At 38.5% G+C, this 27,780-nt stretch overlaps 2 protein-coding genes across 3 annotated transcripts in view; one reads left to right on the top strand and one right to left on the bottom strand.

Moving 5' to 3' along the window:
• Positions 1-391: 391 nt before the first annotated feature.
• On the top strand, positions 392-26,509 carry AP4E1 (adaptor related protein complex 4 epsilon 1 subunit). 2 transcript variants are annotated; one of them, XR_001873170.1, is made up of 23 exons: positions 392-554; positions 881-952; positions 1,815-1,938; positions 4,038-4,111; positions 6,223-6,344; positions 7,166-7,325; positions 7,823-7,989; positions 8,584-8,657; positions 9,623-9,745; positions 9,829-9,938; positions 10,215-10,354; positions 11,659-11,771; positions 11,910-12,028; positions 12,733-13,035; positions 13,783-13,897; positions 14,064-14,199; positions 15,109-15,361; positions 16,068-16,643; positions 17,839-18,023; positions 18,721-18,878; positions 19,332-19,474; positions 21,633-22,471; positions 26,440-26,509. XR_001873170.1 is itself a non-coding variant. In XM_017805120.1 (22 exons), the coding sequence occupies exons 1-22, from the start codon at positions 393-395 to the stop codon at positions 20,477-20,479; spliced, it is 3,456 nt and encodes a 1,151-aa protein (XP_017660609.1). In that variant the 5' UTR covers position 392; the 3' UTR covers positions 20,480-20,622. The 2 variants fall into 2 exon arrangements, 1 of the variants encoding a protein (XP_017660609.1); XM_017805120.1 differs by lacking the exons at positions 21,633-22,471; positions 26,440-26,509 and adding an exon at positions 20,453-20,622.
• TNFAIP8L3 (TNF alpha induced protein 8 like 3) overlaps positions 25,179-27,780 on the bottom strand; it is a 45,218-nt gene continuing 42,616 nt past the window's right edge. Inside the window, exon 2 of the mRNA XM_017805121.1 lies at positions 25,179-26,959. Within this exon, the coding sequence (XP_017660610.1) occupies positions 26,397-26,959 (563 nt within the window). The 3' untranslated portion in view covers positions 25,179-26,396. The remainder of the gene's footprint in view (positions 26,960-27,780) is intronic.

Raw genomic sequence — 27,780 nt, 5'->3', positions numbered from 1 at the left:
CACTTGGTGCCATGGTCTAATTGACACGGTGGTGTTCGGTCATAGATTGGACTCGATGATCTCAGAGGTCTTTTCCACGCTCATTGATTCTGTGATAAGCTGCTACACTCTGCTCTTTCGAAACCCACCCTTAAATGTCTTTGTTCCGCGATGCTGCCAGCAGGAGCTCCGGCGGCGATGGCTCCGTGCCCGGCACACCCGGCGGCGCCCCCGAAGCCCGCTCCGAACGCGGGGCTGCAGCTCCACCTCCCGGCCCGGCCGGGGGCGGTGCGCGGGGACCGAGGGCCGGCCCGCGGATCCCCCGCCCCTCAGGGCGCGGCGCCGCCTCCCGCCCCCGGCCCGCCCCGGAAAGGGCCGCCCGGGCCCGTCTCTTCCGGGGCGGTGGGTCCGGCATGAGCGACGTGGTGGAGCGGACTCTGAGCGCCCTGCCCGGGCTGCTGGGGCAGCACGACCCCGGCACCGGCCCGGGCGGCGCCGGCGGCCCCGCCAGGGTGTCGGCCACCTCCCGGCTCGGCAGCCTCATCCGGAGCATCACGGCGCTCACCTCCAAGCACGTACGGGCTGCGGGGGCCGGGCTCCGCTCCCTGCCCGGGGAGCCGGCGCGGGGCTGGGCTGGGCTGGGCTGGGGGCCCCGGGCACGGTGTCTCCCCTCGACCTGGGTCTGGCTGAGCTCGGGACCCCGCGATAAGTCTTTGCCGTGCCGCGTTGTGCTGCCTCTGGGGGCACGGAGTGGGCAGGCACGGCCGCACTGCTGTGCTTGAGCAGCCCCTGAGCGAGGCACCCGCTGCTTTGGGAAGAGTGTGGGACACTTAAATTAACACATCTTCTGTGGTTCTTGTTACCTACGAAATGTGTGCGAGGTTTGATCTCTCTCTTCTAGGAAGAAGAAAAATTGATCCAGCAGGAACTAACCAGTTTGAAAGCAACAGTTTCAGCCCCCACCACAACACTTGTAAGTTCTGTTAGTGGTTATTACAGGCTATGGGAACAGCACACCAAAGGTGAAGTACAGCAGTGTTCTCACTGTTTTTTCTAGATGGATGTGCAGGTTATCTGCATTATAGATCTTTAATCATCAGCATTAAAAGATACTGATATGTGTGGTTTTGCAGCACATTTAAAATAGTGATAACACTGAGATTCTGCTTGATGTGAGTAAACTGTAAGAGTATGGCACTAAGGATCTGTCGTTCTGTAGTTTCTGAAACAAAGCAGATGAACTGCTTCCATCAAATCATGTTCTTTGCAGGCTTGCGTTGTTCTTATAATTAGTTTGTGCTCTGTAAGAAGCTGTGCTTTGTTGTATGTATGCACTGTTATTGTGTCTGAGTTTTGGGAGATGATATATTCTGATTTGAGTTAGTTAATGCTTGTCTCAGTCCCATACAGGAGACCTTTTTTAGGGGAAAAAAATCAGGTTTTATCTATGCATAGTGAGAAACCATCCTGGGTCATTGTAGCAATTGGTGAAAAATAATTTGTGTTAACAATGTAATCATCTGAACGCTACTGGTTATACATATTCTTTATGTTGGTCATAGTTAATGTGCTGTTGATCACATGCATGCTAATTAAAATAAGAATTTTTTTAAGTGTCATATATTAGAAGTTCTGCCTTTATAGCAGAAATTAATATTGATTTTTCAGAAGAGGTTCATAGCAAAGAAAAATCACGAATACCCTGATTTTAGAAAACATATGTGAATGGAGATATGTTTCTGTCAGATACAGTTCTCTGCTTCATTAAAGCAGTGAAGAAGAGTGTAAAACATGGCTGACTTAAAATTCTCAATAATTTATATTTGCTATTTCAGAAACTGATGAAAGAATGTATGGTGAGACTCATCTACTGTGAAATGCTGGGGTACGAGTCTTCCTTTGGATATATCCATGCAATCAAGCTTGCACAGCAAGGAAATCTTTTGGAGAAGAGAGTTGGTATGTGCATGGAGCTGTAGCCTTAATAATGTTCTCAAATTCTGTTTTTGAAGTTTCTCAGGATTTATAATCCATCTAAAAATACAACTTACTTAAAATGTTCCTCTGCTTTCTTGATCTTATTTCATGGTCTCTTAATCTTTGAAATTAGCTGAATCCTTAGTTTGTGTGATGCTTTGTATGTGCTTGAAGCACAGAAGGCAGGGGAAATGAATTTTATTTTAAATCATCACAGTTTCATTGTGTTGAATTGCAGCACCAGTAAACAAATAATTTAAGAGAATCAAGCAGAGAATTAATTTCTCTCAAGCTCTGGGTTTTTTTTCAAGTACTACAGTACAAGATTAGATAAAGATGGTGATGTCGGTCATCTGTCAGACACATTTTCTATTTTGGTGCTTGTAGGATTTTTTTTTTTTTTTTTTTTACTTTGGAAACAGTTGTAGGGAATGAAGCAAATAGGGAGATCCTTATAGCATAGGGGCAGAAGTTCCTGAGGAAGTCTGAAAGTTTAGTTCAGATTTCTTTGAAATTCCATGCCACTGGGATTTCCTTGCCTGCCAGTGTGGCTATTAACTTGTTTCCAATGGATTTAATTTGAGGGACCTTTCAGCCTGTCTCATTGGAGAATTTCCTTGCAGTTGCTGATTCAGCTGCCTAGTGAAGACATTTCTTCTTGTTTGCAGAGAAAATGGTTTAACTTCAAGCAATACCATGTTTGCATACACAGAAGGAAGGCAATGTCTTGCAGGATATGCTTGTTTGATATCCTTTGTTTGAATTTCATCTGGATCATCTACCCAAGTATTGGAGTTTCTGAGAGAATACAAGTGATGAATTAAAGCTTTCCCCTGAATAGTGAAAGCCAGTGTACAGATGCCCTGGTAGGGATTGAGAAATTTTGTCTTCACCAAACTTGGGAGGGCAGGTTGTCAGATGTTTTGAAGAAAGCTTCTCTAAGTGTCAAGAGCCAACATGTCTTGTTATTAATAGGTTTGAGACCTTTCCATACTAGGGCTCTTTTGGAGAAAGCTTTGGTGAAGCAACATTTTTTTTTTTTTATGTAGGTGGCTTTAGAATTCTCCAGACAGAAAGTGCCCTTCAGCTTTGATCTGGTAAAAGGATGTTATTGAGAGTGTGTGGGGGGGTTTGGTTTCTTTTTTGTTGTTGTTCTGCATTATATGTGATACAGAGGATGATCTTGTCGGTTCTTGGTGCAATATACCAAAGTTTGTATTGAGGAATTGTTGTCAGTTGAATTGGTCAAGGGATTATTTGTTTACCCAATGTGAACCTCCATTCATGAGAGTGAACTCTGTTTCTGTGTGTGTGCTAAGCTGATCAGAGCCCTGGGTTAATAAGCAGGTAGGTCAATTTGATAGCCCAGACAATACAGTGATTTATATCAAAGTTGTTAATTTTGATCCCTAAACCCTGAATGAACCAAGAATTCTGTAAGATCTGTCTTTGTAGTACAGCTATTACTGTGAGTTATGGCACACTCTCCCTACCCCTCACTAAAGTCCCTTAGTTTAAAAGGAAAAGGGGTCTTGAAGAAAAAGCTTTCTAGCAAGTTTCTCTTCTGGGGTTATAGAATGATTTCTTCCTTGTTAAGAAATAACAAGGGAGTTTTTGGCATAGGGTGGTGGATTTACTCTTCTGTATTCCAATTTGAAAATTTGTTTGAAAAGAAATTTTATTATTTGAAAAAAAGGAGAAACATATGGCAGTGCACTTTTTGTGTAGTCTAAAAGTAATACACTTTGCTCTGTGCAGAGAAGATACTGGTTTTCTAGGAAGTGATTTCTCATGATGATCTTGACTGCTCTTTAGATATAACACTATCGTTATGTCTCTTACTTTTCACAACTTAGGAATTCTTAGCTGTTAGTTGTTGAGCTTTACTGCAACTTGAATATAACTGGTTTGCCTGGAAATAAAAGAAAGTCTTGGTATTTAAAAATGGGCAACTGTCATCCAGCTGGGTTTTTTTCGTTGAGTTTTTATAGTTGTTTAACTCTTGTATTACAGTCTTAAGTTTTCTATCTTCAGTTTGCTTATTGCTTGAAAATAGTAATGGAGGCTGCTTTCTTTTATAGGCTACTTGGCAGTTTCTCTATTTCTACATGAAAATCATGAGCTGCTGCTTCTACTTGTGAACACAGTTGTGAAGGTACAGTGTTTTTGGAGGTAAAAAAAGAAGGAAAATCTTAAAGGCACAGGACAGGCTGTTCCCATGTGCCAAGAGATGAGCTGGTAGGGAAGAAGATCTGGTTGAACAAAGGGCCTTATCTGGAACTGAGGGGGGAAAAAAAGAGTTTACAACCTTTGGAAGAAGGAGAGGACTACATAGTAAGAGAGGATGAGGAAAAGGCTGAGGTACTTAAAGCCTTGTTTGCCTCAGTCTCTGTGGTAAGACCAGTTATCTGGGTACCCAGTCCCTGAGCTGCAGGACAGGAGCAGAATGAATCCAAGGGGAAATGGTCAGCAAGCTGCTACACCCCTGAGACACACACACGTCTGTGGGATGGGTGGGATCCACCCAGGGGACTGGAGGAGCTGGTGCAAGTACTCTAGAGCACAACTGTGATGAGAAGCAGCTGAGGGGGCTCAACCTGGAGAAAAGGAGGCTCAGGGGGGTTGGTCTCTTCTCCCAGGTAATAAACAACAGGGTGAGGAAATGACGGCAAGTTGCACCGGGAAGGTTTAGATTGGATATTAGGAAAAACTTCTTCACTGAAAGGGTTGTCAAACATGGGAACAGGCTGCTCAGGGCAGTGGTGGAGTGACCATCCCTGAAGGGATTTAAAAGACATGTAGATGTGGCCTTAAGGACATGATGGACTTGGCAGAGCAGAGTTGAAGGTTGGACTTGATGGTCTTAAAGGTCTTTTCCAACCTAAACAATTCTGTGGTTCTGTAAATTAAACTTGGACCAATTCTTCCTGTTTTGTCGTACAATATCTAAGTTATGTACTAATTAGTTATATCTTCCTCTCTTAAGTTGCTGTTTCTTTGGTTAGCAATGAAAACTTGAAATGGCTTTTCCTGTCTTTTTAATTTAATCTTGGCATTCCTGCTGTCAAAGCCATGTTTTAAATTTTTTTCAAAGGAGATATGCTATAAACTTGCCTTTATAAAATGTACCAACTATGTACCTCAACTCCAGGAGGAGCCATGCATGCATACTGCAATGTCAGCTTTTGCTTTTAGGTGATGGCAAGTACGTCTTGCCTTCTTTGAATTCTTATGATAACTTTGACAGAAAATAGAAATATGCTTTGGAGTTTGACACTGACAATCTATTACCTAATAATATTTCATAGGTGTTGTCTTCTGTATTACTTTCTCTTACATGGAGCAGTTAAGACTTATATTACAACTCTTCTGTGTAATGGTTACTTTTATATTGCAGTAGGCCAAAGTCAGATAAATTATAGATTGAAAGTGATGCTCATTTTGTTGCTGTGATTGAAAACTGTTTTATAATATTTAAAAATATGACTTGAAACTCCTAAGTGTGTAGAAAAAGGTAAAAAATGAGAATCCACAAAGAATTAAACCAAAATGAGGACTAAAACCTATCTGGGGCAAATTGACAGAGCAAGTTATATCAACTGGAAATCTTACACATTTAATTTGTTTTGAAAAATAATTGTAGTCTTGCGTTTCCTTAATTCATCCATCCTTTTTTGGTTTAAGGTTACAGTGAGCTATATCTACTAGTTTTAATTGTATTTGGAACAGATTGAGTTTTTATTCTCTCTTTAGTAGAATGCTACATGTAATTTGCATTTGCTTCTTAGGGAGTAGGTAGTATTTTAGTGTACAAATACGTAATTGGCAGTATTATTGAGCTTGCTTGTTTCTTTTTTTAATTCTTTTAGCTCAGTCAAAGGCACTAGAGAGAATACTGTTGAATTCTGTGAGTGACTCATCCCCCTGATCCAGCTGGGGGCTCAATATATTTTTGCAATCATCCAACTATTTGAGTAAACAAAAATTGATTGTAGCTCCATGTGTTAATGCTACGTTCATATTTTAAATGTACACTTCTCTGTAACACCAGTGTGAGGAGATGCCTGTTCCTTCTTGCTGCATAAGAGAAGGTGAGAACCTGATGAGCTCAGTGGGAGCTGACACATCTCAAACATGAGCAGACAGCAGGATGCTGGCAGTGGCTGGGCTGTGTAGGTGGGCTAGATCCAACCTGCTTGGGAAAGATTTGGGGTATGTCTGTGTGGAATTGAAAAGTCTGAGTAAAAAATTACTGTCTTATTTCAGGACTTACAGAGCACTAACCTAGTAGAGGTCTGCATGGCATTAACCGTTGTCAGCCAGATCTTTCCACGGGAAATGATTCCAGCTGTTCTTCCCCTAATAGAAGACAAGCTCCAGCACTCTAAGTATGTATTCATTTACAGAATTTCAAATGGCCTTGTGTGGTCGAATAACTTAATTTTGTAGGTAGTTTTAGTAAACTGGTGTGTCTTTTCTAATTTGGTCTTTCTAATCATTACCTTTGGAAATTGTTCCTCCTAGTTTTTTCTCTTGGATTGTAATTTTGTTTATTTGCAGCCTTGACTGAGTACTGGATGGGTATTAATTTTTTTCGTAGCCAGTCTTCATAGGTAAATGTAATTGAATTTATTTCCTGGAGTCCTTTTAATAAATAGGGATGAAGAAGTGTTTGTAGAGTAGGTGGAGAAACAGATTAGGATCCTTGAACTTTACTGATACTTTTTCTTAATAAAGCTTTTTATAGAAACTTTGATAAAAGTATATCCACAGATATGAATATTGTTTGAATCTTAGTTTATAGTATCCCATACACAGAGGATAATACTGTAATTGTTTTATTGATTAGAAAGAGAACTGTAGAATCAACTCAGTAACTTCTAGACATGTATTTTTTGGAGCTGCACATACCACCACAAAGGATTAGTCATGGCCTATTTTATTGTTTATTTGCTGGCCATTCTTTTGAATAATCAATCTGACATCAAGCCCTACTAGGCTTTAAAGTTTGCTTTGTCACTTCCTCACTTAGGTAGTATTGCCAAGTCATTTGTTACCAAATATGTAAAACACAGGTTTTCGTCTCTCTGCAAATCATGGCTGGCCATTTGATTTTACAGTGCTCTAGAAATAAAATGTGCAAGTTGTTTTGTGAAGTACTTAAAATACGCAAGCAGCTTCGTTTTGCTGAGTGTAAATCTCATTTCAGGGAAATTATCCGAAGAAAAGCTGTTCAGGCTTTATATAAATTCTATCTCATCGCTCCTAACCAAGTTCAGCACATCCACGATAAGTTCCGGAAAGCCTTATGTGACAGGGATGCTGGAGTCATGGCTGCTTCTCTGCATATTTATCTTCAAATGATTAAGGTAGGCAAAGAATTGGAAGCACAACTGAACTTGGGAGATATTTTTATGTGTTTTCATTTTAAATCCACAGGGTGCTGTACAGAAGTTTTGCAGACAAAACTTACTTGTAATCATTAGAAAAGGTAATTTGTGTGATCATGGGCATCTGTGTTATGTTTGTTTATGCCAGCTCTCCATTTAGATCCACTTCTTGCATGATCTGAATGCTCAACATCATTGGATCCTTGCCTGGAGGATCTCAGCTCTACAGTGTGTTTAAGGGTTTGATGGAATTTGCTTGTGAATATGTTACATCTGCTCCCTTTCCAAATGTGTGAGAAAAGAGCATAGTTTTAAAGTGAAGAGCTTATGGGTGTGGGGGAATGAGAGTAGAAGTTTAATTTAAAGTAATGGAACCACCAGCACAGATATTTTGATCCTACACAAGTTTTGGATTGGTTTTACTTTTGAGTTGCTGTATCAAACTGTTTGAATTGTGTTTGTTCTTCATTGTGTAGGAAAACTCGTCTGGATACAAGGACTTGACTGGGAGTTTTGTAACCATCCTGAAGCAGGTAGTGGGAGGAAAGCTCTCTTCTGACTTCAACTATCACAGTGTGCCAGCACCATGGTTACAAATTCAGCTTTTAAGAATATTGGGGCTGTTAGGAAAAGATGATCCAAGGTAACCAAATCTTTCTCTGTAATTAATAATTTGAAGGTACAAAGAGTACAGTCACAGCCTGAACCTCACAGAGAGCTTGGGTTTGCTTGGTTGGTAATTTTTAGGAGGATTTCAGCGTCGAAGTTCTTATACATTTGTTATTAATCAAGACAGTGAGCAGACTAGTTCTGCAAAATTTGTTTGGCTAAACAATTGATTGTGGAATATGCTTAAAATACATATTTTGCTGGGACTTCTATTACAAGGTTACCAAATAACTGTATGAAAATCCAGAGTAAAGCTATTTTAAAAGTGCTGCCATTTTGTGAGGACCTAGTTGTCTGTGATCCTTTTCCTGTTGATCTTTTCTTTTTATTTATACCAACAGTAAGAGAAGTGTTTTCATTCTTGTGATATGGTAGATGTTTATTTGAAAGCTGCAAATATCTTGTTAAATGCCATTTAGGCTCATCTTATAGAGCTCCTCTGTGTTAAAGTGAATTTGTGGATATGAATAATGTTCCAATTTCTATACTAGACTTCGAGCTGTGTGGCAAAAAAAGATCACATGCTTGTTAGTGCTGCAATTAATGTTAAATATTTTTTCTTAAACAGGACAAGTGAATTGATGTATGATGTTCTAGATGAATCTTTAAGAAGAGCAGAGATAAATCATAATATTACATATGGTGGGTGAGGTTATTTTCTGTAACTATCAGTCTTTGAAAAGATGGAAAATTGTGAGTAGTTGATTGTGCCAAAATACTTACTTAGTGCTTTAGAAATATCTAATTATTTTCTTAATAATATTCTTGAATGTCCTACTAGTAAATAGTAGAACAAGTGATTTAAGTGTTCTTTAAAACCATTTGATCCAGACAAAAGAAAAATGTAGTTATGAGTGATTACACTTTCTTATATGAAGTAATTGATTATTGCATGGTCTTCTTTCCGTTGAGTTATTGATATGCTACTCTTCCTCAGATTTAGTTTTGTAACACTTTAAAAGTAGGGGGTTGTCTACTGGACAGTTCAGTTACTGAACTACTGAATTACAAGAAAAACTGAAAATTACATCATGATTTTAAGCCCTAATTAACTTGGGAGACTGACTTGGTCTGAATCTTTGCCCAGATTGTTGCCACAAAGGATTAATTACTTTTTGTGTGTTGTTCAGTTTACTTCTAGATTTTTCTAAAAGAACTGTACAAAGTTTTTTTTTGGTTTTTGTTTTGATTTTGGGATGGCTTTTTTTTTTTAACAAGGCTGTTCTTGGGATGATTTTGGCTGTTGTTAGAAGCTAAGACATCATATGAATTATCAGAAAAGATTTTGTCTCAAATCCTTAAGAGTTGCCCATTGGCTTTCTGAAGACTGTTCCAGTCCAGTGCTTGGAGCAACTATAGGAGACTTGAAGGTTGGAAGAACTTTAAGGGCAGAAAGTTGTATGGACAGTGGCAAGGGCTAATAAAAATATGTATATAGTAAAAGAGACAGGCTGTAGGTACTGTCAGTGGGTACTCTGTGATTCAGTTCAGTGGGGGTGGGACAGCACTGCAGTTCCTTGAGACAGTCACTGAGCTTGTTTGTTAAAAAAATTTTGAATTACAGAAGTATTTAATACACACTAATAATGTGTCTTCCCCCCTTGCAGCCATCTTATTTGAATGTGTCCAAACAATTTATACAATTTATCCCAAATCTGAACTACTTGAAAAAGCTGCCAAGTGCATTGGAAAATTTGTTTTGTCACCCAAAATTAATTTGAAGTACTTAGGTAAGGCTGCCTGATTTCATTATGCTGTTTTGAATGTGACCATAGTAGTATGCATTGTCTTATCACTTGCAATCACATTCTAGGTTTAAAGGCTCTGACCTATGTTATCCAGCAGGATCCTAATCTGGCCCTTCAGCACCAGATGACAATAATTGAATGTCTGGACCATCCAGATCCCATTATTAAAAGAGAGGTGAGTGAATGTCCAAATGTCAAAAATTAAGTTAATTTTTAAGATGGGTGATAGTTTTTCTGAAATTAGTAGTGTAAAAGGGATATTATTTTTCAGTTATTGTTAGAGGCTAGTTAAAAGAATATTAATGTGACAAGCTGTGTAGGTAATCAGTGTATTTCATTTAAAACTTGCTAAGTCAAGATACTCAGTTTGACATCATACTGATTTTACTGTTTGTCTGCTTCCTTTTTTGTGTCATCAGAACCAATTGATTTTTTTTGCTTTCTCTTGCAGACTTTAGAGCTTCTCTATAGGATTACAAATGGACAGAATGTCATTGTCATAGTTCAAAAGATGCTTGACTACTTAAAAGAAAGTAAAGAAGAATATGCTATCATCAACCTAGTTGCCAAAGTAGCAGAATTAGCTGAGAAATATCCTTTTATTTTTCTGAACTAGCTGAGAAATATCCTTTTATTTTTCTGAACTAGCTGAGAAATATCCTTTTATTTTTCTGAAACTTTGAAGTCAGAGCTCAGGCATATGTAACATTTATACCTTTCAAAGCATCTTTCATGATCTTTTGAAACAGGAAGTGTTACAGCTGTGCTTTCCACTCTTTCAAAAAAAAAAAAGCATGCAAAAGAGAAACATATACAAACATGACTGCTGTATTTCTTGTATTTCACTGAGAGAAAGTAATGGCACTCAAAATATTTTATTTTGGCTTTGGAGTTTAGCATTAAAACCTCGTGTTTTTAAATTCAAACTAGGAAGTCTTACACTACTGCAGGAGGGAGTGCTATTCTGTAATTGTGGAAATGATCTTCTATCAGAGAACTAACTCTTCACTGGTATATGGATTTGAAGAATAACACACTTTGATAGAAATAAAGAAAAGATTCTTTAACAATGCCAAAAAGATGGAAGTACTGGCTAGGGATTTGGCATGTTAGACCTGCCATTGCATGATTTTCTGTGTGCATTTCTGTCTGATAATTTGAGTTGTAAGTGCTTTTTACAGAAAGCTACCTTACCATCCTATTTGTACACTGCTTGGAACAGAGTAGTGTACAAAAAAAAGCTGTGTTGTCCTGCTGTATGCAAAAATAAGGCAATATCAATGTTTCTATACTGTTGAAAATGTCTATTCAGTAACTACATTTTCAGGACTTGATTGAGGGAAGGCAGAAGCTAACTTTCAAAGTTAGCAAAGGCTGATCAAATTTTAAATATATTAAAAAACTTCTAAATGCGTTTAAAAAGCCAGTAATGCTTTCTGTGGAGTGCTTCAAAATGTTCATTGTTTTCATAAAATTTGTAAGTCAACAGCAAAACACTGCTGAAAATAACAGCTTTTCTGTCATTGATCAAGTGATGTTGGGTAAACAAACTCAAAAGATTGTGCTGGAAGCCCAGCAGGGGACAAGTGTGAGCTTAAAATAGAGTAGTTCACGTATGTCAACATGTCTGTTCCTGCTGTGTGAGTTCTACTTGACAACTTTTTCAACAAGGCAGTAACTTAACACTTCTCTACCTGACGACCAGTTCCCATGAAATTTATGGGAAATGCTTTCTGAAAGATGCAGGAATATTTCCTCTTCAGTTAGATTGAGCTGGTATTTGACCATCAGATCCCCAACTTACTGGGGAGATTAAGATGGGTGTTCCTTAGGAAACACACAAGTAAGAAACATAAAGTTGTGCCTTAGCACTTCATTCCTTAACATCTGGACACATATGCTCCTAACAACGAGTGGTTCATCCAGACAATGAATGCTGTGTTTTCAGTCGGAGGTGATGTTGTGCATCCCGATATCCCAAACAACTTTCTGAGGCTGTTGGCTGAAGGTGAGCAACTCCCTGAATGCTCTGAAGAATCAGACATGTTCCGTGATAATTGGGTTTTTTTCTTAAAATGTACTTCAGAATATTTGGTAGGATTTGTTATTTGTGTTTCACGGAAATCTTATGTTGTTTTCTGTCTAGGATTTGATGATGGAAAGGAGGATCATCAGCTACGGATGTATGCAGTGCAGTCTTATTTATCATTACTTGGAGAGGAAGATGCATTGTATCCACAGAAATTCCTTCAAGTTATGAGTTGGGTAAGGTAGACACATGGTCAAAATCCATATATGAGGAAACTGTCTAAGGTGGTGATGTTTTTAATAAATATTTATTAGACTCTTGTATTTTTAGTCATGAGTTTTTTGGTTTTTTTTTTTACTTGAAATCAAGCTAATATGCTGCAATCCTATTTTAGTGACCTCTTTGGTGACCAAGGACTGCTTGTAGTTTGTAGAAAAGCTGTAGAAAAGCTTCCTTTAAGGGAGGTGACTGTTGGAATGGCTTAGCAGCCACCTGAACCTGGCTGCATGTTGAGAGCCTTTCTGTCTTCATCAGAACTAGGCCAGATGTGGTTTTGAAATGCATTTTTAGCCTGACCAGGTGCTGTGCTGGTATTATCTGGTACCTGAGTAAGCTTCAGCTTCCACCCAAGGGAGAGGCTGCAGTGTGAGCAAATTGTGTTTTCTCAGGGCCTAGTTATGTTTAGCTTTCTTCCCAACAGCTGTTGGATTTTTAAGAAGCTAAAAGTTGGAATCTGCTGAGGTAAACACAAAGCTAACTTCAAGCCTTTGACATTTAAAACACAAAATGGTAAAGAAATAATTTAGATGATGTTTAAAATAATAATTTCTTGAACGTGAGGTGGATTTTATTGTGTTATTTAGTACTACATTCTAATTTCAAAACTGAAAGCACTGCTCTGTGTGACTAAATGCATATTTTGTCTGTTCTTTGTGAATAGGTGTTGGGAGAATATTTCAGTCTTGTTACAGATGTTGATCCAGAAGTTATTTTGACAAAACTACACAGCCTGCTGAAGAAGACTTATGTTATTTCTGAAACTAAAGCGTGGATAATGGCTGCAGTCACCAAGATAGCATCACATACCTCCTGTTCAGAAACAGTTGACAAACTAATCCAAGAATTTAGCAGCTCTCTAGATACCTGCATAAGACAATATGCCTTTGAATTGAAACATCTCTGTGAAGACAAAGCACTGATGAAAAATTTGCTTCCATTTGATGCTAGTTGCAATGATATGGTGGTAAGACAGCTGCAGTGTTTGTTTTGCATGAACCTCTTTGTAGTTCAGGGGGTTGAATATTTCGGTAAAAACGTGTTTTCAAAATGAATGGTATTTGCAGTTCTGACTGGTGTTAGTTATGTCTGCTTAAAGTGAGTTTTCAGAAACACGTTTTCAGGCCTATGTGGTGAATCATAATGTTCTGTACTGAAAGATAAAGAACCACAGTGTTAAGTAAGCTGGAGTTGCTTTTAACAAGATGATCATTTCATGCAGTGGTTTATTTGTAGTTGTCTTTTGGGTTTTTTTCAAGACATGGTAGGCCTGCTTTAGTGATATAGTACTGCTTTTTAATCCATAGGGTTTTCTCCTACTTAGGAAATACTAAACTGGAAAAAATATTGGAAAAGAGGATTGATATTGCTGAGGTTTTTGAGAGGGTTTGTTTGAATTCAGTATTGTCATATAATGGTAGTATCAACCATTTTTGGAAGATTCAACTCTGCTTTTTTTCTTTTTTTTTTTTTTTTATAAATTAATATAGAAGTCAAATAGTGGAGGAGTTAAGTTACAAATCTCTAGCTCAAAGTCTGCTTCAACATACTTGCTGAACCACTGCTGTTAATACAGCAGCTCTACTGGTAGATATGGGAGATGAGAGAGTGAAGATCCTGATCTGATGATAAGACGCAATATTCTACTGGTAATACCAGGCTCAGATAAAGCAAATATTTTCATTGCCTTTTTGTTCCTTTTAATTCTGTGTAGGTAGATGCTTCCTTATCTTTTCTGGATGGGTTTGTGGCCGAAGGACTTGGTCGTGGGGCAGCACCATATAAACCTCATCACCAGAGGCAAGAGGAGAAACTTTCTCAGGAAAAAGGTGAAAGTTTGCAGCCTTTATTTAATAGCTGGTAAATTACCTGCTAAGTATTAACAATTTAAGTTTACAGTTAATACATTTTCTTAAAGTAATAGTATCTTAATACATCTCTTTTTTTCTTTTTTTTTTATTCCTCATTGTAATTATAAGATTGTCTGTCTTGCAGCTCTGAATTTTGAACCTTATGGATTGTCCTTTGCTTCAAGTGTGTCCTCATCTGGTGTCACCGGCAGACAGTCCCCCACTGGTTTATCTTTTGGTTCTGATACATCTGGTAATAGTGCTGAGACAGGGCACAAAGAGTGAGTTAAATCTCTGTTTGAAATGAAGCACATTTAAGCTTCTGTTTGTTGTCAGTATCATGTCTTTGCTGCTTCATTACATGGAACTAGAAAGAATGCAGTTGAACTTTACATCTGTCATGTAAAAAGAAATTCAGGTAGTGGCATCTTTATAATTACTAGAAAAACCAACGTGGTTAGACTCTTTTTCCACTTTCTTCACAGATTACAAATTAGGTGGTAGTAGATGCAGTAAAATGGAGACAAGATTACCTGATAATTAATTTATCGTATTCCCATTAAAAACAAGTGTAACCTGTAAGAAAAAGATGACAGAGGAAAAAATATTTAATAATGTGCCTTTTAAGGAAATTTTTTTTAGATAAAAGTGAGGCTAAGATTTGCAGTGTAAGTTTTAGAACACTACAAACTATTCCAGGTCCATAACTTCGTACAAATTAAAAAATTAATTCATAGTCCTGTAAATTGGTTGCAGGAAACCTTTTCAGAATCTTTATGGGAAAATGTCTTCCCAGAACCTCTCTCCTGGGGAGAAAGATAGATACCATGTTGCTTATATTTACCTTTTAAAAAATTACTCAAATATATTATAAATGTAGTCTGAAACTCTGAGTGGAGGTGGCAAACAGAGTGTACTACTGGTTGCAGGTGTTTAATGCTGCTTACTTAATATAGGTCTGTACTTAAGTACTGTATAGCCTAGTCCAGGTTTACATTTGTGGGATGTTTTAAAAGCAATGTAACATTACTAACATAGAACTTCATGCAGATGCAAGTGTTCACTTATATTTCACTGCTCACTGTGTCTATCAAAGTACCAAAGTTGTGAATGGTGTTTGAGTATTGGTGTGGTTTTAAGAACATGATGTTCATCTGGCTGATCCTGCTTTGTTTTGTTTGCTTCTTTAGGACAAATACTCTGAAACTTGAGGGAGTACGTAAGCTGTGGGGAAAAGAAGGTTATCTTCCAAAGAAAGAAAAAGTAGGGAAAGAAAATGAGCCACAAACAGTTTCTTGTGGCAGTTTATTAGCAGGACAGGCAGGTGACCCTCCTGTGTTGAGGTCTGATCAAGGTGCCAGCCTCACTGAGGAAGACAAAGAGAAGCAGCAGTTAGCATCAACTTTGTTTGTTGGGCTGGGATCAAGTGCTGGTGTCAGTCTGGTAAGTGGCTCTTTTGAGACTTAACAGTTTATAGTTTACATATAACCTTATCTAAAATTATAGATATTTGTATGCAAATGAAGATCAAATTAGTGATAAGACAAATTTCCCCTAAGTAACTGAAAAGCTACTGAAAATTACTTTTGCAATCTGGTAGTTTGTTAAGAACATGAAACAGCTTGGATATTACTTGATGAAGCAACATCTGGAGCAGATCTGGTTTGGTAGATAGAACTTCCCTCTGTTTATGTGTTGTGCTTCAAGTTTAAGTCACAGTTTTCCTGAACAATTGTTCCTTGACCCAGCTTTGCAGAGCTGTTGCCATTCATTTGGCAGTAAGGCTAGAGCTTGACACCCTGTGTCAAGACCATTTTTAATATGTCTGTGGTAGTATCTGGAACATAAGAATTCACCATTAGGTAGTCTTTTTAAGACTGGCATCTTATTAGCCAGCTCACATCTTGGCATTTATCACTGGTTAACCAGAAACTGTTTAGCTGTGCTTAGTTTTATTAAGAGCTTTTAGTTTAAAAGAACTTAGAGTCATACTTGCATTATAAGCTAATTCAGTACCCTGTAAGAAATACAACAAAAGCTGGAATCCATTAAAATGTCTGGAATCTGTATTTGTCATCTGTATTGATTCCTTGTCCCTGCTCACTGTTTCATTGTGTTAATAGTAACAGAACCATTCTTTTCTTTTCAGATGGGGAAAGCAGACACAGCTACCCAGAAGTTCAAAAGGAAATCAAAGATAAACGAAACTCAACATAGTGAGGAGGCATCAGACTTCAAAAGTAGTGCTGCTTCAGATTTTGGTCCCTTACTTGATAAAGTACCTATTAACACAGAAGACTCTGAGGAATGTACACACACAAGGTTAAGGAAAGCCTCCCTGTGCTCTTCAGATATTGTAGAAGATAATTTAGCATTTGAAACACCTCAGTCCCTTAAAAAGTCTGTGCTGGATGACAGACTTTCAGATAATAGGGTGTCACAGTCATCTTTGTTTGATGATAGTAATATTGAAATTTTTCAGCCTTCTCCAAGTGCTCAATGTGAAAGTGCCAGTGAAACACCATTGGTTCCTTCCTTACCAGAAGAACTTGAAGAGCTTCCTCACTCTGAGGTACTGGAACTTCATCAGAGTGATGCCTTAGCTCTGTATTTGTGTAAGGCGTGGACAGATGACTCTCTGTTGCTCACTGTCTTAGTTTCCAATAAAACCACTTCTGCACTTAATGCTGTGAACTTAGTGTTTGAAGAAACAGAACACTTTCAGGTAAGAAACTGTGTTTCCATTGTATTTGAGATGCACATGGAACTTCTTGCTTTTCACTTGCATTTCACTGTGCAATGCTTGCTTTAATGTAATAGTCATGCCTTTTTCCAAAGTATTTCCTTAAAACTTGTGGTTACTGCTGTTACACACATTCTGAAGGGCAGTGAGAGAAATCTCAATATAAACTTAGTGTTATTTGGTTTAAAAGTTAGCATCTCACCTTTTTAATTCACCTTGACTTTGTTTCCTAGTGCTTCCCTCCATATAACAAATCCGTGTGATTCTGTTGCTTCCCTGACATAAAATTTGTGTAGCCTTGCTTCGATTCCCTCCCTCCTCCTTTCCCCCAAAGCTACCAGTCACATTTCATTCTCATGCATTCAGCTGACGGTGCAGAAGAGTTGGTCAGTTTATTTTTTTGCATTGGCTACATCTGGGATTTAACTAGGGTTGGTAAAAGCATGTCAGAGTCTTGATTGAAACTTCATTTAAATATTTGGAAAGATGGCTAGGAATTGCCAATCAGCATGACTATCCACAGATTTTGCTAGAAGAAACACAGAATTATTAAACACTCAGCAAATGATAACTGGATAAAGAGAATTAAGCAGGAAAGGAACTGCTAATTGGTTATGGAGTCTCCTTCCTTTCCTTTTCTGACTTGAATCAAACCTGTCCTTGCTAGAAAGTGGGCATTTCATGTCTGTTTTTTTCTTATAATTCACTTAAGTTCCCACACAGACCACTACCATGGATGGAATCTGTGTTACTGGTTTGTTTGGAGAGGCTGGGGACTGCTGAGTAATCTTGAAATCATCCTTTTTATTAGGGAGGATTTCTCAACTTCTTACTTTTAGCATATAGCTTGAGGTATGTTGCAAATGCTGCTTGCTTATATTTTGAGACTGAACTACAGAATTCAGGTTCTTGGTGCAGTTATTCAGAGGTGGGGGAAGCCGATTGCCAGAGATGAGTTTCACCACTGTTTTACTTCTCACAGAACACTTGTAGATGTTAATTATTGATTTATCCTTCATGAGGGCTGAGAAATAGTAGTTCTGTTCACTTGTCAAATAGTCCAAGAAAAATCAATGGAAATAAAAGGCACTTACACAATTTTCTAGCTGTATCTTTATCACTTGCGAAACTTGACAGCAACACTTACGTTCTATATTCCTTTTAAAACATCACATAGATTTTGGAGAGTCCCACCCACCAGTTTCCTGTAATTGAAGCTCAAAGTTTGGAACATTGCCAGAAATGTGTGAGGATGAACAAAATCTGTACCCAGGGAATTCTTTCTGGCTCTGTTAGTTACCAGTCAGAGATGGAAACTCGCCTTGAATTTTCAGTAACTTTATCACTGATGGACTTCATCAGGTAAATAAAAAAAGCTGCATTTTTTTTAAAAACACCTGTACTCAACTCAGTATTAGACAAGGGCAGGATGATTTGGGTATTGACTTTGAAAATATAAGACTCCTTCTTGAGCAGCTAGTTTTAATCTGAGATTACTGTTAAAGATAATAAAGGGTTATTTTACACTTCCAAAAAAGAGGAGAAGTTCCAGCAAGAAGTACAAATCCAGTGAGAATATTGACGGTAGCTGCAGGTTAGAATAGCCTTGAATTACAGAATGTGTTTTTGAGGAGGCTGAAAACTGAGTGAACAGAAGGGCATGATGTTTTAAAATATGGCATAATGTAAACATGTCAAACTGAAAGAAGTGATTTGAGTGCAGGGACCAGAACATTATATGAAAAGGCTGACAATTTTTGCAGGGGAAGAAGAAAGCTCATTCTTCTAATTTCGGAACACTGCATTTATTTTAGGAGTAGAAAAAGCAAGTGTCCTTTTTTCCAGCAGACTTTTCTTTTGAAGTGAAATCCATATATTTATTCCTTTAAAATTTAGAAACCTAAAGCAAGGAATAGAAACTTTTATGTTAAGAGGAGTTTGTTTAAACTAACATGAATTTGCTTATTGCTTGTTCTGTTGTCCAGGTGCTTCCAGATATGATTTTTTTTGTGACTTACATATCTCATTTTGCTAAAATATGTGGTGATCTTTTTTTTAGGCCAATGGAAATGACTACAGAAGACTTTGGAAAGCTGTGGTTGTCCCTTTCCAATGATGTGAAACAGAATATAAAAATGTCGTCTTCCCAAGATTCCCTTTCAGCAGCCTTGAACACACTGCAACAGAAGCTGAAACTCCATGTAGTTGACATTATAGGTAAGTGAAAGTATATTATATGTGGTATACATATAATATATACAACTTTTCCCACGAAAATGGGTGCATGGAAGTGAGTATCTTAGAGTTTGAGGCGGGGAATGTTTGGGAGGACAGTAAACTCGGGACTGTTTTCCTGTGGACTTTGTTTGCCTTACTTGGGGGTCTTTGTGAAGGTGATGTAAAGATACAAGTGTACAACAAACAGTAAATTTTACAAAGGAGGAAACTTGCATTATGAAGAGTATTGGACAGGACAAAAAGAAGGGAATGAAGCTATGGGACAAATATGAAGCTGGGATTTTAGTGTGATTTGTGGTGACTTGTTAGAGGAGTTAGAGGGAAGAGTAGAAGAGAACAGCACACATGGAGTTTGAAAGATACATTTATGAAGTATACTGTAGCAATTGTTATTTGTTACTTTTTTTTTTCTGTGGTCTTTTTTGTTTTAAGGTAATGAGGGAATACTGGCGTGCCAGCTGCTTCCATCTGTGCCCTGCCTGCTGCACTGCCGTACTCACTCAGGGATGTTGGCTGTGTGGTTCAGATCACCTTGTGCTGCTCTTCCAGATGGTTTGCTCTATCAGTGTCAAAAGGTGATGGGGGAATCCTAATAACAATAGTGCCTGCCTTAATCTGTTTGGGGTGTGAAAAGATTTATACAGTTGCACAGATAATTAACCAAAGCTAAATTAAGATACTGCTTCTTGGAGTATTAGAAGTTTTCTTCCAGCTGGCATATGTCATGTGGACTTGTGGGAAAAGAGCAATGACCTAAATTACTCCTGCAAAAACATGCTCAGGACTGTACAGTACATTAAAGTATTGTAACCTGTTTCAGTGAAATGTATATTTCTTAATTTTGTTGTAAATGACGGAAAGTATTTATTTTTATTATGCAGCTTTTATAGATGCCAATGATTACTTCTCATGGCAACTACTTAAATATGATTTTAAAGGAAAACATATTTCCATTATAGGGTCAGACTTGATCAGTTATCAGGATCATCTAATTTTATTTTGGTAATTTTTCTAAAGCTATTTTTAAGCACTGTTGGCAACAAGACCCATACTGGTGGTTGTATAAAGTAACTTATGTAGCAACAAATGCACAGTTTTAAAACAGTTAAAAGATTCTAGGGAACAAAACACTTCCCATGATCTTTGATATTTACCATGGAAGTGGTAACATCTAAACAGTTTTTGATAGGAGTCAGGCATGTGAGATCCCATGGAAGCACCTCCTGGGGGATGATCTAAGGCCCCTCAGGTTAGTCCCTGTCTGCAGTTCTTCCTGCCTCATGTTTCAGTCATGTTCCCTTTCCATAGGGGTCTGTGACAGTCACTGAATATTTGTGCATCTCTAAAGCAAAGTTTGATGTGGATCAAGCCTGAGGTGACTGAGCTGGGGGTACTTGGCTGTGGACATGCTGGCCTTGGTTGTCAACATGGGTAGTGAAACATGTTCATTGCTGTCCAGTCAACCCTATAAACTTAATCTGGCCAATATCTCTGTCCTTGAAAAAATCACATGGGGAAAACTTTCATTTATTTTTTCTTCTAATTATTTATAGGCTCAGTATGACTCCTCAAACCTTTGACTTGCACAGATGTTGTGCGTGCACTGCTAGGAACTGCAGCAAGGCATGAGAGATTAAATCAGAGCAGTATACATGGAAACTGTGTCTGAGGAGGTTGTTTTCTCTTCCTGAAATAACCTCACAGTCTTGAAAATCCAGCAATCTTAATTTATTTAAATGCTAAATGAAAACTAGTACTGCTTAATATTATTTATAGCTGGTCATGTTTTCTATTTAAAAGCATCAAAGGTTGTACACACGGTTCAGACATGGTATAAGTGGATTCCACAGTGGAATTCTCTCCTTTGTGTGTTTAACAGTAACAAGGAAACTCTCTGTTATATTTCAGCATTACTGATTCTCACCTGATAAGCACTGGTTGTAAAGAAAAATAAAGTATTGTTACTTTGATGTTTTGGTAAATGTTGATGAAATTGTCCTAAGAATGTTAATGTGCTGATAGTTTGGGGTTTTTTTAAGTCATGCTACTTGTGTTATCACAAGTATAATCATACAAGCAAAGCTGTTTTTATTGCTGTTTCAGTACCCTCTTACTGAGGAATTTAAAGTGCACTGAACCTGTAAATATATTTAATGTTCTGCATACTTTAATGTTTACTTGGCACTTCAAGACAGTTTATATAAATGAAAACTGATTTATAGTGGAATAATTTCCAGCAAACTATTTCCCTGCTGGTAAATTGCGTTATGCAATTGGACTTCTGTAATCATAGGAACTATTAATACAAGTATCTGTTTGTGGCCTATGCATTCAAACCATTTCAGCAATGAGATGTTACTGTCTTAGTGTTTAAAAAGAACAGCAAAAGACAGCAATGCCTTCTGTTGTTCACGTAATGTTCTTTGTAACCTTTTTCACTGTATGAATAGTGTATGTCAAAGTGTCAATATTCTAATTGCTTTATGGTATTAAAACCACTTCAAGGAGTTTGCAGGGAATTGTACCTGTGTTGGTCTTTATTTTTGGATTGCCCAGCAAATGTTGTTCTGAATCTATCACCATCTTTGCATTTCTTGCAGTTTAATAAAATTCAGTTTTATTTAAAAAATTAGCTTAATCCTTGTTACATGTTCTTTGCCACCACATATAGCAGTGTTTCTGCATATTAAGAACTAGTTTCTATTTTAATTGTTTCTCTTTGCATCTGGACAGTGATGAAGAATGTAACACCACAGAAGTCTTGAGTCCATTGGTGATTTAAATATCCCGTGTCTCACTTGGAGATACCAGAAGAGTGCAAGACTACACTTTAGATCTTTGGAACAGCATTCTCTGTGTCGCTTATGTTGTCCAACCCTCTTTTTGGAATTCTGCCAGATTGTGTGTTTTGGTTTTAGGCATCACAGGAGACTTGAGTATCTCTTGTTATTCATAGTTGACAGGAATAGCATTTTGTTAAGTTCAATGCTGACATAAGAAAGCATTGCTGTAGAGTTGGGAGCTTGGGGAGTTGGACATAACGACTGAACTGCAACTGGCTGCAGCCCTGGTCTAAGTCAGGGGGATGGTTTGTGTAAAAAAGCTGCCAGTGTGTAACAGGAATCCTGACTGAGCTGGGATGCTCAGGCCCTTGAGAACCTCAGCAATTCAGTGCTGGAAATCCCTCTGATCTTCTTCCATCATCCAGCTGTCTCTGAAATATGACTGCATAGATAATTATACAAAGGAATGTTTTTCCGTCTGGTTCCGTATTGAAAACCCTTTTGTGACTATCTTCCTCCATGGTGTTCCCAGTTACTTTTCTGTGTGACTTGGTAGATCTTGAAGGCTTAGGCTGTTTTCCAGGAAAGGGATAGAAACAGGCTAGAAGGAAGAGAGCACATAACCAGTTTACATGAAGAAGTTTGGTTTCAAGAGGCAAGCAGAGGTCAGTCAGTATAAACTGACCTTTCTGAACTGGCAGGTTAACAACGTTTGGACCAAACCCTGGGTACCAGGAGGCTTCACTCTTTTACTGCAGTTTGGAGTTCTGAACATCTGGGAGTCAACAGGTTAGTGATTATATTGGATCCATGTTCCAAATGTTTTGTCAGCTTCTCCTTCCTTACCCCAAGTATTTTCAGATATTTTTAATGAAACAAATACTTTGGTAGGAAAATGGACAGCAGTGCAGCATGGCAGTATGATGTAGGGTATTTTCCTCAATATAGGTCAAATCTCTTTGTGTTACATTACTTTCTGCTAGGTATTCCCAAATCCTCCTCATCCTTCAAGGACCTAGAAGAGTACATTTGTGTAATGGATGGCACTATCTTGAGGTTTTCCTGCACTTGTGAATAGCTCATAAATGACATTGTCTGATGGTTTCTAAATATTGGAAAGGTATTTATCTCCTATTGGAAAGGTATTTATCTCCTATAGAATCCCACCAGTAGTTTTTCAGCCCAAAAAAGCTGTATTATCTTTTTCTTTGTGGGTAAGACTGTGCATTGTCTCTTTCTGGCATTGATTTATGTAAAAACAGAAATAGATCCGCTTAAGTCATCCAGGTAAAAGTTGCTTTTGCATTTCAGTTGCTGTGGTAAGAGTTAATTGTGCTTTACCTCTTGGTTCTCTTCAGGGTCAGCTATTTAGGTGCCCTTCTGTAAGAACATTTCTCTAGCACAAATCAGGTCACATGTTCAGTGTGAAGTGCTGCTCAGTGGTACAGGGACCATTTCATTAGAGTGCCAGAAGTGGTCACTCCCATGAGAGTTTCTTGAACATTAACATTTTTCTCTTTATTACATAAAGCTGGCAGTGATGAAGCAAAGAATATTGTGTCCTGCCATGATATGATTCATAAAATTAACTTGACAGTAATGCTTCACCAGCAGGGAGGTTCAAAGCACCACTTAGGAAGATTGCTTTAAACTCAGACTTTAAGGTAGTTGTCAGTTTTCTCTTTGTGCCAACCTTTAATTGCTTTCAGTATAATTGCCGTGTGAGTTGTTTGCAAATCCTGAGCTCCTTCAGCCAAAGCAGTTTGCTTTTTCTGGGAACAAGGATGGGAGAATATGTGCCTGCTGTTGTTAAAACATTCTGGTAGGTTCTAGCACCTCCATGTTTAGGGCACGGCTTTGAAATCTGCCAGGGATGTGTCTTCCATGTAGTTTAAATCACATGGAGCTAAACTGAGCTAAATAAATACATCATGGGAAACTTTCAAGAAGGTACTTGCAAGAAGGATAGTGAGATCTTGGCCTGCAGTGTGCTCTGCCCCTGCCTCAGGCTGCTCGTGTCTGTTCCAGGCACCGGCTCAGGCTGAGCCCAGGGAGAAGTGGTACCTGAAGGCAAGAAGTCTGTGCCATTTCCTCCCCGTGGCTTATGAGGGAATTTCTGAGCTCAGTGATGGGGCTGCTCCACTAAACACACTGAGCCAGCATCGTTTGGTAGCTCACGTGCTGGAGGACATTGGGGAAAAGCAGAAATTCTGTTTGCTGCTGACACGTGTTGGTGTTGGGTGCGTGTGATGCAATAGGGATGGCAGAATAAATGAATCAAAAGGAAACAAAAAAGGCAGTAATCACACATTTTTAATCCACAGATGTGATAATACATAATATACTTAAGGTGACCTGAACATTGCCCATATTTTAGCAATGTTATTACATACCAAGCTACAAAAGTAAACAATGAATATACAGGATGTGCAAGTATGAGAAATACTTGAAAACACCTCTTCCTTTAAGGCTACTCAGATTATTTATAAATAAAACAACAGATGTTCAGCTGGTGTGTCTAAAATACCAGAATCTGAATATTGATACTTGCAACACACAAAAAGTCACAGATACAGGCTATATCTTTCCTTTGGACATCTTGAATGTTGAATAATCTCTTTTTCTGGCTTTCGAAAAAAGAACTTAAATGTGTTTGCCACAAATGAAACACGCAAAATCTGACGTGTGTGCACTGGGACAGGAGCATTGGATACGATAAATACTGTTCAAAAGCATCAGTTGACAAGTACGTGCTTGGAAGAAATGCAGGTAAATGTGCATGTAAATATGGCTCTGCACATGGCTGAACTTGCAACCCCAACTGTTGGTATTTCACTGCTGTTTTGCAAAGGAGTTGTCCACCTTCACTGCTACTAAATACACTTTTTATGGTTAAAGGAAATAGGTGGGGAAAATTTACATTGTTACAAACTGCTCTGCTACTGTCTTTCATTTTTACAGTGGTTCAAATGAGTTCTGGGAACAGATACAAATCCATCTCGCACAACCCAAGTGAATATGTGACCCGGGTATGTGTGTTCTCAACTGAATAAGGTGTGATGGTAAAAATTGTTGTTGCAAGAGATAAAATATCTGGGGTGAGGAAAGACAGAAGAATAACAAAGTTTTTGAACAGTTTTCTCTACCACCATAGTATTCAAGAGTTTAAATGAAATATTTTTTTTCTTATCCTAGTGAGTGATCAACCCTGTAAGCTTCCCTAAAAGAGAAATGGCTTTCAAATATATTTTCTTGTCTTTGTCAAATTTCAAGTACATGCATCTCTGTATTATATATACATGAAAGGGAAGGTGTTACCTCTAGATAATGGCATTTTCTGCTCTCTGTGCCAGATGAAAGGAGAGGGTACCTGATGCTGCAGTGTCAGGAGCTAGAGCAGGAGATTAAGATGTAGAAGGCAAGGAGAGGAGAGATTTCTGAACATGCTTCCTTTACTCTGGGTCAGTCAGCACCTACCCAGATTCTACAAGTGGCAAAGCTGGTGTATCTGCTCTGCTCCCATCCTCCCTTCATCCTAAAGGGACTGTACAAACCCTACTCTTTCTTGGCAAAATGTTTTCAGCTTGAAAACATTAAAAAAAAAAAAAAAGCCACTGAAAACATTCAGAACAAAACTCATTCCAGAAGCTCACCAGAGTCACTAAGGCTGCTCTTGTTTAGCTACTGTGGATATGCTACACTCAGAGGCACTGCAAGAAGGGTGGATGGGCATCCTGTTGTATCCCACCTCTGATTACTGTAGGCACAAATGTCATGGGCACATTAAACCACAAGTGGTATTGAGGCTGAATACATTGAGGACGGGATGGAAATGGTGTCCGTTGTGCTTCTCACAAGGGAATGTCAAAATCTTCACAAAGAGTATTTTATTCTGTCAGGCAGAACAGTAAGAGCACAAAGAGCAGCACAACCTTCAGCCTAAACTTGCCTGATGGTACCCAGTACACAAACCCTGAGCATGGGGGAACTGCTGGACTGCTTCAGTTTTCTGGTTACCTTTGAGCTTCAACCACTGAGCTAATTTTCAAGATTAAAATGAAACCCTCTATTAGCAGGTATAAAACAAAACTCTGATGAAAATATTGCTTCCTAGAGCAGTTCTTTAAATTGTCTCCCACTTCTACTCAGTTTGTATGATTTGTTATTCCCCTATTAGATTTACATACCATTTAAATTAAGAGAGGTCTTCTCGTATTAATTCCTGATCCCTTTGAAAGGAGTGAACTCAATCCACTACAGCCTTACTTTCTGTCAAAGCTTTTTCAGGGATTGTGGAAATAATAAAAATATATGCACCAAGGGCCTGGGAATAAATTCCATGCATTGTTCTTGCCTTCACCTGTCTATTTTTACATAGCCATGCATGTGAGTTTCCTGTCTTTTCTTGTGTTCAGCCTTGAACACAAAGCTAGCAAGATCCTGGGGTATAGCAATCTCTTTCTGAACAACACATATCAGCAGCCTTGTTCACTCTGCTCCTTGAGAAAGACTAAATTATCTGAACAAAACATTAAATTGATAGCTTTCTGATTTAAGTTTTCCACTTCATCATGAGCCTGGTGAGCACTTTCTGGACCCTGTGGGGCTGTAGTAAGACTGAGGGGAAGGAAGCTCGCTTGCCTACCACGGCTCATGAAGGGTGGCCAGTCCTAGAGAGGAGTTTTTGTTTGGTTTCTTGCTTCTGAGCGTAGTTTCAAAGAACCTTCTCATCGAGTAGTTTGTTGATGCCATTGCAGATCTTTTTGAGGTACGGCCGACAATCCCCATCCAGGCTGTACAGGGCAGTTAGAAATTCCACATCCGCGAAGTGGTTGAAGACGTGGTTGATGCGCCCGTGGGACCGCGGGGTCAGGTGTCGACCTACGAGTTCATGCACAAGATCTTTACACTCATTGAGAAGTTCTGCAAGCACATTCCTGTCAAAAGTGTACTCTACCTCGTAGAAGCTGACGATTGTCATGGCAGTTTGGTTCAGCTTCTTCCTGAACTTGTCTACGATCTCCAGCTCTTCTTGGTTGAACTGATTGTTTCGATAGAGGATCCCGATTTTTATTGCCACTTTAATCAGGTCTTTCATAATTTTATGGGCTTCCTTTTTGTTTCTTGTGTGTTCCTTCGTTACTTTGTACAGCTCATCGAAGATTTCACTGCTTGTGTCATCGATCAGCATGTTAGCCATGGTTTTGGTTGCCATTTTACTCAGGATCTTTTTCTGGGCTTGCAATGCAAGATTCTTGGAACTGAAATAATCAGGACCTGGTTTGGGATAGAAAAAAAGAGAAAATGTTTATTTTATTTGTTGATTTATTTTTGCAATCAGTTAAGAAAAGTAGTACCCACATGCTTAACTGAGACACTGATTAACTGACATATAGTCATGGCTGCAGTAACAGGAACACTTCCAACACATTATTTTCAGGTATCCTTGGGGTTTTAGATAGCCATGTTTCAGGTCTTGCTATCACTTTATTTGCTTGCACAGAATATTCTGGCAGGGGATATCTATGCTGATACTTTGATAGTCTTTTAATTTTGAAGTTCAATATTAAAGCTTTCTTAGCAGAGAGATCTGCTGAGATGTTGTGGTCGAAATAATGCATAAAATACCAGAGACAAGCAAAATGAGATACTGACAAGCAATATATGAACCTGAGAGAGTTACACTTTGGTCATTGGGAGGCACTGTTGTGCCACAGTTTTGCTAAGCAGCATCTCACATAAGGGCTAATAAAGCAGATCCATAAGCAAGGATTTATTTTGCCTTGATCTCTAGTAATAATAATTCCTTCCCCTTTTGTTACCAATTTGCGAAATTACAGAATGTGATTTTTGTAAAACGTTGGTGCTTCTGTGCATGTGATTACTGCTAGACAAAAATACCTGAGCTATTTGCTCTACATTTATCAAATAATTATCTTGGATTTTTTATCTTTTACCCATCTGTGCAAGTTTCACTCAGCAGAGCACCCCAGCACATGGCTACTCCTGCTGGGCTTTATCCCATGAGTTTCTCTAGTGCTTGGTACAGATTAATTTGACCTTCCTCTGTTTTTCACAATAATGTTGGCTTCTAACTG

This window comes from Lepidothrix coronata, unplaced genomic scaffold (assembly GCF_001604755.1).
Source record: "Lepidothrix coronata isolate B3197 unplaced genomic scaffold, Lepidothrix_coronata-1.0 Scaffold11, whole genome shotgun sequence".
NCBI classification, from domain to species: domain Eukaryota; kingdom Metazoa; phylum Chordata; class Aves; order Passeriformes; family Pipridae; genus Lepidothrix; species Lepidothrix coronata.
This window is presented reverse-complemented; position numbering and strand designations above follow the sequence as displayed.